This window comes from Ooceraea biroi, chromosome 7 (genome assembly GCF_003672135.1).
Source record: "Ooceraea biroi isolate clonal line C1 chromosome 7, Obir_v5.4, whole genome shotgun sequence".
Lineage (NCBI taxonomy): Eukaryota > Metazoa > Arthropoda > Insecta > Hymenoptera > Formicidae > Ooceraea > Ooceraea biroi.
Window position 1 is genome coordinate 4,495,243 of NC_039512.1, and position 11,949 is coordinate 4,507,191.

The 11,949-nt window shown below is 35.3% G+C and overlaps 1 protein-coding gene across 4 annotated transcripts; it reads left to right on the forward strand.

Annotated features, from left to right (window-relative positions):
• Positions 1–2,764: 2,764 nt before the first annotated feature.
• Positions 2,765–7,388, forward strand: LOC105277539 (glycine-rich cell wall structural protein). 4 transcript variants are annotated; one of them, XM_011335950.2, is made up of 9 exons: positions 2,765–2,889; positions 4,024–4,656; positions 4,729–4,761; positions 5,061–5,090; positions 5,569–5,964; positions 6,267–6,389; positions 6,461–6,622; positions 6,768–6,894; positions 7,030–7,388. In XM_011335950.2, the coding sequence occupies exons 1-9, from the start codon at positions 2,826–2,828 to the stop codon at positions 7,175–7,177; spliced, it is 1,716 nt and encodes a 571-aa protein (XP_011334252.2). In that variant the 5' UTR covers positions 2,765–2,825; the 3' UTR covers positions 7,178–7,388. The 4 variants fall into 4 exon arrangements, with proteins under 4 accessions (XP_011334252.2, XP_026827011.1, XP_026827010.1 ...); XM_026971210.1 differs by having other exon boundaries at positions 4,024–4,617; positions 4,690–4,761; XM_026971209.1 differs by having other exon boundaries at positions 4,024–4,761.
• The last annotated feature ends 4,561 nt before the right edge of the window (positions 7,389–11,949 follow it).

Sequence of the window (11,949 nt, forward strand, 5' to 3'; positions counted from 1 at the left end):
CGAATGATACAGATCGATAATGATGAAGAAGTAAGAAAAAATCTTAATAACTCGTGCTGTTGTTACCATATTTATCTTTACGGTAACCTCGCGATTGAAAATACGTGGCGGCGTCGTAAATCGTTGTATACGTCAAGCGTGAGAAAAAAGCCGATCATAATGCATGCTAAAACGTTTCCAGTTCGCTCGACGAGCTAGTAATGAACTTAATGAGTTTCGGTATCATACAATTTTTTACGATTATCTCACAGTGAATGTAGAAGATTGTTGCGCGGCTTTAATAAGCCGCTCACGTGCTTGTGAATAATCGTGAATTAGAAGTACGACATACAGGATGGACAGGAAATACGTACTGCATAAATAAGAAAGAAAATAATCTTTTATTTGTAAGACGAATAAATCTCTTTCCTTGCGTACGACGTTATGTTAGCTAAGAAATTGATTCTGCAAATTAGATAAATAATAGTTTTTTCCTCTATCTTTGCTATTCGTTTTAAGTACATTATATTTGTATGTATATTTTTCATACGAACATTATCAAAAAAAGGCATGTGTATATTATAAAACCGATTATTTCTATCTTTTATAGCTTGTTACTTTTTCAATGTGAATATATATATGTGTGAGAGATAATTTTATTTGCCGAAAGTCGAAAAACGTTTAAGAGATATTTTAAATCTTAAGGAAAAAATGAGTGGAATTCCTGTGGCTATATTTCAAAACCTCGAAGATGATGAACGATAATAATATCCATAATAGCTTTTTTGATATCAGCGAAGACAATCGCTTGCGATGAGAAGAATCGACATTTGGTACTTGTTGATTTGCGGAATTATATCGCAAACTTATGCGAGCATTAATTTTTGTTGGTCATTAATCATATTGCACGTTGCACATTGTGCACGATATAAATAAGATTCTTTAATCATTCTTAATGTTTAAGATAATCGTTCGTCTGTATCAAATTCAATCTCTTTCAATTTAGAAACGTGGTCTCTAGAAGTTTATAAACTTGCAAGTCATCATTCTCCCTTATAATGTATTATAAATTCTAATGTTCCTGTTTATGTATTATTTTTATATAGACATTCATAACAACGATATCTTTTTCTACTTGTAGAGATAAAAGATTTGCCATTACACAGATTCATGCCACAGGGGATTTATGTATCCTTGATATCACGACTTTCATGCAAATTCAAATTGTACGAAGTAAAATATAGCAATTAGATCAATGTTTAAGCGTTGATAGTGAAGGTTATCGTTTCTTTTGATAGAAGCGAGTGATGGCTTCTAGTATCAAAAGATAACACGCGCAAGATTATTTCGTAAAATAAAAACTTGATTTCGCATGCTGCTCACGCTGTAGTATAAGCATGCAACTTATAAATCATTGCAAGTAAATTCAAAAATTCGTCAATGACGAAAGCTACAAACTATCTTATCTTTTTCAATAATATATACGCATTACTCTGGTCTCTTGAATTAATTTGAAGAGCCGTTGTGCTTCCCCGTTCAACCTAACTGCGATAATCATTAGATTGTATAGAAATATGATGTACAGAAAATTCTTAGAAAATGATGATCTGAAACTTTTGCTGTAGCTAGCATAATATTATACTTTTCAATGTCAGATTACATAGAGACATTACTTCTCTTCGTTGCAGATCAAATAGAAACTTCATTTTGTAATTTTGTACAGGGACAAATCGATTTCAAGTTCCACGAGATTTACAACATAAATGTGGAAGTTTCGCGACAGACGTGTTGATAAACAACAGAAGTTATCACGAATGCAGCAGAGAATATACCTCACGCTTAATTTCATTCCTATAGTTTAATTTACATAACGCGTTTTATTAATACACGTTTCGTAGAATGAACACATTTCATAGAATCATGTATGTATTATATGTGCGTGATGATGTGAGGTTTAAATAAACGCCCTTGTTTCCTTGTACATTATTTTATAAAAATATACGGACATCATGTGATTATCACCGAGAAGATGTCTACATTTCATTACACGTGATTAACATAGTACGGTACAGGTGATAAATGTATAAAATGACATTGAGGCTCCGAGAGATAAAGTCGCTTGAGGCTGCAAATGGCCTTCGTAAAATGCTTTACATTATCGGCTCAAATGTGTCATCTCCAATGACTATTTGAACCGGTGATCATTAAACCATTAGTAGTGTCAATGACCAAATGATACCAAATGATAATAGCATTAAGTGACATTTTATTATTTTATATAACTCTTTGTGTATTTTCTTTCTTTCACTAATAATTGTAGAAATCATGAATATCTATATTTTTATACAAATAAGTAGCATTGATCTCTATACTTTTGACACAATAATCTTATTTGTAAAAGTGCTTTAGGATAAATTCTTTTAGAATCTTTTTTATTTGAATATGCTTAACACATCTTTTTATTTTTTATTTCACTAAATAAAACTAGAAAGTTTCTTCTTAGAAAATTCTTTTTACGAAATTCGTTTTTTAATCCGTTTCACATTGTTTTCTATTAGATTTTCTATTACAATGAAATGGAAGAACTACTTTATCAACATCGAAACGTAAATGAGAGAAACTGCGATGGCAGATCGTATGGATTCCCGATCAGAAAAATACGTAGCCATCACCGATTATTTTAGCCTTGGCTACGTATCCGAGAGATTTTTTGCTCCCGTTACTTTACAATCCGATGTGCGTTCAACGAAGTAACCGGTGTTTTAGGAAGGAAACGGATGACCGTAGTGGGAGACATGATATAAAGACTTGGTAACAGCGACCGATTGGGATAGACGGATATCGTCATGTGGCAGTATCGAGCGATCGGCCTTTTGGCCTTACTACTTGCGACATGTATCCATGCAAAAGGTAAAGTATTTTTAACTTGTATCATCACACCATATTATCATCATTAACGACTTCATGTCTCATATGTGAAATACGCTTGCCTCTGTTATTTTTTTCAACGTTGTTTCAATGAAGAAAGATATGTGTCATAAGAGAAAAAATTTGTGTGAGAAGTACTAAAAAGCTGTAGCTATTCAACTCTTTTTTATATCACAAGAGTTGCTACAAATATAATTTATAAATATTTCTAATCCATTATATATATATATATATATATATATATATATATATATATATCCTTGAAATCATAGCATACTATTCTCTGAGAAAAAAAATAATGTCTGTCATTTACTTGGAAAAATATCATCTTCATTCTTTTGCCATTATTTATTCAAGCTTTATTTAATTATATTTAATATTAGTACTTTTAGTCCGCAAATTATATTCCGTAAAATGGTAACTTACGTTTCTTAGTTATGCATTACTAAGATGGTGATAATCTTTATGACGTAACATTTGAAAATATGTGTAGATTATGTGTGTATCTTTTTGTTAAGTTATTCAGAATTGCTTCTCAACAAAAATCTCGTTTTCAACAAAAATCATAATAAAAGTGCGAATTATAATATATGTGTTAAAATATATGTGTAAAAAATATGTGTAAAAAAATCAAATGTTAAATCTCTTTTTTTTCGGAGAAATTGTTCAGAGAACGAATCTTTGTTATGAGTACAAAAATTTGTTATAACAACAAATAGATAATTTATATACTTGAACTCTGATCCAAGATAATCGAGTATTTCGCACTTTAATTCCTAAACATTAAACAATTATGAACTATTATACTATGTAATGTGAAAAGAGAAGAATTTATATAAAATATGATCACATGTAAAGAAGAATAAAAATTTTCTCAAATATTCTTTAAACACCACAAAACTATGTTTTATATATAAAACATATTTATTATAAATTCCTGTACGTTTTTTATTTCAAACACAAATCCTCTAAGGATTTATAATAAATAGTTATGTTAAATTTAAGAATATTTCATATGATAAAAATGGCGTTTGTGATGTAAAGTAGTTCTGTCCTAAATCCATATCGTGTTAAAATTAAGAATCAAAATACGGGTTTTTTCGATTATTTTTGCAGAAATAGAATTGTTGCGTTTAAAACGCGGCAGTGGAGGGTCATATTCCTCCAGCAGTGCTAGCAGTTCTGCTAGTGCTGGCTCGTACGGCGGTAGCAGCTTCTCCAAATCCGATGCTCAAGCCGTTGGCAGTGCCTCGGCAGGTGCTCAGTCTTCGGCCCTATCGAATGCTGGTTCCGGTGGTTATGGAGGCGGCGGTCATGGCGGTGGCGGACAAGGTGGTTTCGGAGGCGGCAGTCATGGCGGTGGCGGACAAGGTGGTTTCGGAGGCGGCAGTCATGGTGGTGGCGGACATGGAGGTTTCGAAGGCGGCAGTCATGGTGGTGGCGGACATGGTGGTTTCGGTGGTGGCAGCGGTGGATCTCACGGCGGTTTTGGAGGCGGCAGCAGCGGTGGATTTGGAGACGGCGGACATGGAGGCGGCGGATATGGAGGCGGCGGACATGGAGGCGGCGGTAGGGGTGGATACGGAGGTGCCAATGCTGGTGCTACTGCTGGAAGCGGTGGATATGGAGGAAGTGGTGGACTTGGCGGCGGGCATAGCGGTAGCGGTGGATATGGTGGCGGCGGACACAGCGGTAGCGGTGGATACGGTGGTGGCAGTGCCGGTAGCGGTGGATATGGTGGCGGCGGACATGGCGGACACAGCGGTAGCGGTGGATACGGTGGTGGCAGTGCCGGTAGCGGTGGATATGGTGGCGGCGGACATGGCGGTGGATATGGCGGCAACGGTGGATTCGGTAAGCAATATTTTACTTTTATGGATTCTAATTTTCCGTTTTTAAAAAGCTTAGCTGATTATTTTTATTATTACATATTGCTTTTATAATTTTTAATATGTTATTACCTTTTTCTACTTTATTGATGATATAATGGTTCATAATTTTAATTTTTCTATATTTCTTGAATAACTAAACCAAGTATTCTTGGTTGTATTGTACTTTTTTAATGTTTTTTTATTGCATTACTCTATACGTACTTAATTAAAAAAGACACAACTTTTATTTCTTTAGGAGATAATATTGCATAAATTTTTTAGGACATGGCGGCAGTGGAGGTTACGGTGGTGGTAAGTTTAAAATAAAAGAATTTCTAATATGCCGAAAAAGCATTTAGTATTAAAGCATATAGATATAAAATATTGCAAAAAGTTATCTGCAACAAAAATTTACGCAGCTTAAGAGCTTAACATAGAAAAACATGCAAATATGTACTCCATTAGTATAGAAAATAACGCTTAGCTGATTAGAATTTACTAATCCTGCCCATAGAATATAAGTATTCTAATGCTATTGCCAAATAATGTATAGACAAAAAACTACTTTATTATTTATTATGTATAAATGAGCACTATAAGAATACAGCTTCATTCCTTAAGAGGATTACAAAAACTTAGTTTAAAACACTTTCCTTATAGCTTTTGCTATAATAATTTTACATGAACCAATAAAAGCGTTTAGTTGATTTAAAAGATACGATAATATTTCAAATACATCTTGCCGTTTTAATTTTAATATAACATGTGATCAATACCTATACACTTTTAGGTAGTAGTGGTGGCGGTGGAAGTGGTGTTAATAAAGTTAGTGGAGGTGGTGCTAGTGCTGGGTCGGGTAGCTACGGCGGAAGTTCCGGAACCGGAGGCTACGGAGGTGCTGGTGGTGGTCCCGGAGGTTACGGTGGTAGTTCTGGAGGCCATGGTGGCATTGGGGGATCAGGTGCAGGAAGTTACGGTGGAGGTAGCACTGGTACTGGCGGTGGTTCTGGAGGCCACGGTAGTAGCGGCTCCGGAAGCTATGGTGGTGGTTCTGGTGGTAGTTATGGTGGGGCTGGTTCTACTGCAGGTAGTTACGGTGGAGGTGCTGGCGGTCATGGTGGTGGTATTGGTCCGGGAGGTGGTCACGGTGGTGGTATTGGTCCGGGAGGTGGTCACGGTGGTGGACGTAAGTGAATAAGAGAAATTACATAATAGTTAAGTTGCTAGATCTATTAAATCTATTAAAATATTATACGATATATATTTGATCTCTATATTTATCTGTGTGATATTTTTTGTTAATTTCATAATTTTATTTTATAATTCGATTTGTTAAAAATTCGATTGATTGTCAATAATAATTATGACAATAACATTTTTATCAGAAGTTTTAATACACAAAACTAAAAACAACAATGAAAGATAATGCCTGCTTTTATATATGTCTGCTTTTCGTTAATTGTATGTAATGTATCAACTTTAAAATAGCTGGTGGTGGTGGTGTTGGAGGAGGCGTGTCTAAAGGTTCAGCGAATGCTGCTGCGAATGCTGGCGCTTCTGCTGGAGCCAGTGGATTAGGTGGAGGATATGATTCTGGTTTTGGCGGACCTGGTAAATACTGCGGTGGCATAAGTGATGATGTGGATATAGCGGAAATAATAATTCAGTTATTGGATTTCAAGGCTTAGGAAGTGGACATGGAGGAGGTCTAGGAGGTGGATATGGAGGTGGATTAGGCGGTCGACCTGGAGGAAGTTTGGGCGGACATGGAGGAGGTTTAGGCGGTGGACATGGAGGTGGATTAGGCGGTGGACATGGCGGATATGGAGGCGGAGGTCTAGGAGGTAATTTAAATAAAAATTTTTAAAGAAATTAAATTAAAAATTAAGTTAAATTAAATTAAATTAAATTGTTAAACTAATTTAAATTCAATTCAATTGTTAACTAGATAGATAGAGATAGATTTAATTTTACTGTTTGTAATTTCAGGTGGATGCGGTCCCGGAGGATGCGGTGGCGCTAGCGGTATAGCTAATGCCCAAGCAAGTGCAAATGCAAATGCTGGTGCTGGAGGATATGGAGGCCATGTTGGTCACGGATCCGGACCGGGAGTAGAGTATGTATTGTCAAATATGCAGTACATAAAAAATATTTTGTCTTAATGATACATTTTAAGTTTTAAATTAATTCTTAAATAATATAAATTGTTCAATTCAGAGATCAGTACAACTTTTTAAAATTTTAATTGCAGTCTATTCTCTCGTATCAACACAGACGAAGATACGGGCCAGAGTGGTACCGTTGAAGGTGCAAAAGGTGTCTATAGCAGCAGCGCGGCGAACATAGACAGTACCGGCAAAGGTACTTATTCCGTGAAAGCGGGCAAAATTCCGGCGTAAAGTGCATTTAATTTTCGACTCAATATTTGAAATTAAATATTGTTTCGCTAAAAATTCTTTCAACGCTCAAAAAGCGCAGCTGTGATTAAAATTGCATCGTATTTTGACATAAACATAGTTACGCGATAAATAAGATCTATATTTTATTTATTATCCAACTGCCAAGAATAAAACTGTGGCGTTTGAAATAAATTCACGGAATTATAGAAAATTTTTGTTGTATCTTAAAATCTCAATCCCATCCGAAAGAAAAAACGTCGTACTGCAATCATTCCTGCAACCTGTTAATAATCATAATCATTATCCATATTATTTGTATTTCAGTAAATCACTTAGCGAACCATAGCTCTTAAACGTAAAAATTGCGATATTTAAATTTTAAGTTCTTCTAACAATAAGTAATCAAAAGTTCTCTTAAATGTTAAATTATTCAATTTTTGAACGATATATATAAATAATACAGAAGTTTTTCGAGTAATGTAAAACTAAATTTAAATATGTAATTAGATATCATGCGTACTGAACATATGAAATATCCATATTTTAACATCCACAATGTTAGATAATTATACGGATATTCTTTCGCTATTTAATAAACCTATCCGCTATTTAATGTCACTTTGATTAAGCAGGAAAACAGGTTTTTGATATCCATCGTTAATCGAATACTCATCAGCACGATGTAATTTCTGCTAATCACGTTGCACAACTGATGATTATAGAAGTTTGAATTTTTAATAGAAACTTGTTTAAAATGCGTTTATTATCTGAACGGTAAATCCGGTTACGTGTTATTTTGCCACATAGTCAATATACTTACTTGCTATGCAATGGTATCTGCTGAATAATCGAGTATATTAATTCACACAGTGTAATTATATTGAGCGTACGAAGGAAATAAACGTATTTTACGAGCGAATAAAGAAGAATCATTAAGCATTAAGAATCATTATTTACTTTATGAAATCATAAAGCTGCGAAAAATTCTGAAAATCTTTTAAATCGGAGATTGTTTTTACGATTAAAAAACGTCATAATAAAGAATATTTTTTTCTATATATTAATATCGGAATTACAACATATTTTATCGCATTTATTACATTTTTTGGACAGCACATTATATATTGGGTCATTAAGTATGAAACTTTATAAATAGAACATAAACTTTTGCATTTTTTGGCACATGGACATGATTTATTTTCAATCGAAGTATGCGCCCATGTTATCTACACACTTCTGCCATTTTAGTGGTAGTTGGTCTATGCCTCTACTATAGAAGCCAGGAGTACGGGAATCGATGAAGTCGCGGAAGGCTGTTTCGACTGCCTGTTGAGAATTGAAGAATTTTCCCACCAACAAGTTGTCCAAATTCCGGAAAAAGTGATAGTCGGTAGGTGATAGATCTGGTGAATATGGTGGATGACGGAGAGTTTCCAATTCCAACTCCCGTAGCTTTGCCACGGTCAGTCGTGCAGTGTGCGGTCGAGCATTATCATGCAACAGGATTGGCATTGACCGATTGACCAATTTCGGTTGTTTAATAGCAAGTTGTTGCATCATTTCGTCCAGTTGCTTGCAATATACTTCAGCCGTTATCGATGTACCAGGTTTCATAAAGTTGTAGTAGATAACACCTGACCTGGACCACCAAACAGTCACCATAAGCTTCTTCTGTGTAATGTTGGGTTTCGCGTGATGTCTCGGTGGTTCATCAGCGTTCAACCACTGATGTGAGCATTTACGATTGTCGTAGAGTATCCACTTTTCATCGCAGGTCACAATTCGATTAAAAAAAGATTCATTTTTGTGCCGGGAAAACAAAGAAAGGGAAGCCTCTAGACGTTGCGCCTGCTGCGCATCGGTCAATTCGTGCGGGACCCATTTGTCCAACTTCTTTATCTTACCAATTGCAGCTAAATGAACAATATGGTGGGTATAGAAACATTGAATATCGATGCCAATTCACGTGTACTTTGAGATGGATCGGACTCTACCACGGCTCTCAAGTGATCATTATCCACCTTCGTCTTTGGTCTTCCACGTGGCTCATTAGCGAGGCTGAAATCTCCATCTCTGAAGTTTTTGAACCAATTGCCCACCGTTGCTTTAGTAGTTGAACCTTCACCAAATACAGCGTTGATATTACGAGCTGTCTCCGACACTGTGGTTCCACGGCGGAACTCATATTCATAAATCACACGAATTTTGGACTTTTCCATAGTTCTATAAAAAAGAATCCACCAATAAAACTAATGAAGATATTTGAACAAACAAATATGACATTTGAAGAGCGAACATACATCTATCACACTAACCTAACCTGATACTGACGTCTGGCGCCAAATTTGAGATAACAAATGTTAAAGATGGCGCTTTTACATTTGTAAAGTTTCATACTTAATGACCCAATATATGCATATGCTTTGAAAACAAAGTCGATTTTACATATTCAAATATACATTTCAAATATGTTCTTTTCAATTCAATTCGAGTCCTTTCAGAAAAGAACTTCATTACAGATTCTATGCATATTTAAGCTATAAAAAGCCGTTTGTGAACGGAATTAACTGATGGAACAGTAAGTGATAGTATATATTTAACTTGAGCGACTCAAACACATCCTCCTGTACCTTTCATGAATAATTCATGACAAAGCCTTCTACACATGTTTATGTCGCATATAAAAATTCGCTCGGGGGCATTTCCCAGAAGGCACTTCATTTGTATTTATGCGTGATTCACTGGTTTTACCACTTTCCATTTTTTCGCCATTAGTGATATAAATACACAGCAGAATGTAATAAACAACTCATGGTCAAAATCTTTTTAGCGTTTTTCGCTCTTTTCTAATATGTCGAATTATTCTTAAAATACGGAGAATCCTACATAACTGATGATTGTACACAATTGTACAATCTAAGTACACTTTTGCTGCATTTTGATGACATATAAAGTACAATATAATGTGTACGAAAAAGTTTTTGATAGAATAAGTAAATCGACATGTAACAGCAAAACAGCACGCAAAGTTTAATGTGCTATAAATACCTTGAAATACCTTAGAAGAAGCTGGCGACGATTTTTGCGTGCAAAACTTACTTTTGGGTAAAACTTACAATATCAACACAGCGAAAACTATAGAAGAATTAGAACGCAATTCCGTGATCTACCGCCATGTTCTATAACTGGCTATAATTGAAATCTAGCGATACTGCGATTCTCGCAGTATCGATACAATCAAAATCGCAATACCGAAATATCGTTGTGGCTGTCAACTGATTGGCTGTTAACGCATTCGCGTTGTGCGCATGCGTTACAAATGTCTATATATATGATACATGACACGTGAAGATGCATCATCAATCTTGGATGCATTTATGCGCATTTAAACAGGGATCATTTCTTCTAAAGGTTTCAATTTTGATATGACGAGATTTGTTGTATGACGAGTGAAATATAAATTTTAACTATACCCCATACAGCACAGAAAGTTGCGAATAACGTTGCGAAAATGTTACAATGTTGAATATTAAAATATAAATATTTTTTCAACGTTGAATCTATGTTGATTCTTCTACATTGATTCTGTATGTTGCTACAACATTGAAACAACATGTAACAAATAATTTTATTAATTAATGGTCAATTTAAAGATTGTCATTCTTCTTATATGTAACAAATAATTTATTATATTTAGTAATAATTAATTAATAATGTTAAATCAATAGGTTTTCTTTTTCGCTGTACTTCTGAACTAGTGCAATAAGTTAGAATGAAGGTAAATGTTCATTGTGTCGCTCGTCGCTCATTTTTAGCGTCAAAACAAGTCACGTGATCAAAATTAACGCTGGACATTGGTCAATTTTGATCACGTGATCTGTTTTACGCTAAAAATTAGAGTGGGTAAAAGGAGAGTGTCGCCAATATACATGCCTAATGCTGATTGGCTCCGCCATTTACAGACAATTTCCGGTTAGCCGTCAATAGGTATTAGGTGAACGTAGTTGTGGAAGTGTACATTTAAAGTAGTAGTGACGTTTTAATATCGTTTTACTTTGTCTGACAATGGCGACTTCCGGTTAATTGGCGACACTCTCCTTTTACCCACTCTACTAAAAATGAGCGACGAGCGACACAATGAAATCGCACCTTGAAAGAAAGTATATTTGTTTCGCTCTAACTTATTGCACTGTTCAGAAGCGCAGCGAAAAAGAACAATCCTAAGATCTAACAAAGGTTTCTAAATGTTGAATTGCAATGTCTTGTAGATGTTGAATGCAATATCTACAAGACGTTGCAATTCAACGGACATTAGACATTTATGCAATATCTTTTCTACGTCGAATCTACATTTCGCGATATTGATGGAACATTGCAATGTTGATATGCAACATTTCTGAGATGTTGATTTAACGTTTGTGTGCTGTATGGGTACGACACTCATACGATTTTGTTTTAAAGATACTGTATGCTCATTGGCTGTTGCGCTTGCATTCTCGTATCATCGAGTGAAGTTGCATCTAATGCACACGAAGTGCATCCAACAGCACAATGGCGGGAAGTTTAAACGTATTCGTGTGTGAAAGAAACTTGCGTATTAAATTAGATTTATAAACTTACCGTATGTGTGATTCCTCCAAAGTATCCTTCATTCGACTGGTGTGCTTGTATTACTCACGATATATTATAACGCGTCAGTGACGAACCAGAACTGTAGAGACTCCCCATGGCCACACGCGCTCGGATGGTTCGTAATTACATGGTCACGTGAC

Excerpts from the sequence above, each read along its gene's own strand:
- LOC105277539 (XM_026971209.1), top strand. The coding sequence starts at position 2,826 with ATGTGGCAGTATCGAGCGATCGGCCTTTTGGCCTTACTACTTGCGACA. Across the intron at positions 6,390-6,460 it reads TTCTGGTTTTGGCGGACCTG|GCTTAGGAAGTGGACATGGA; the intron begins GTAAATACTGCG and ends TTGGATTTCAAG. Across the intron at positions 6,895-7,029 it reads GGATCCGGACCGGGAGTAGA|TCTATTCTCTCGTATCAACA; the intron begins GTATGTATTGTC and ends TTTTAATTGCAG.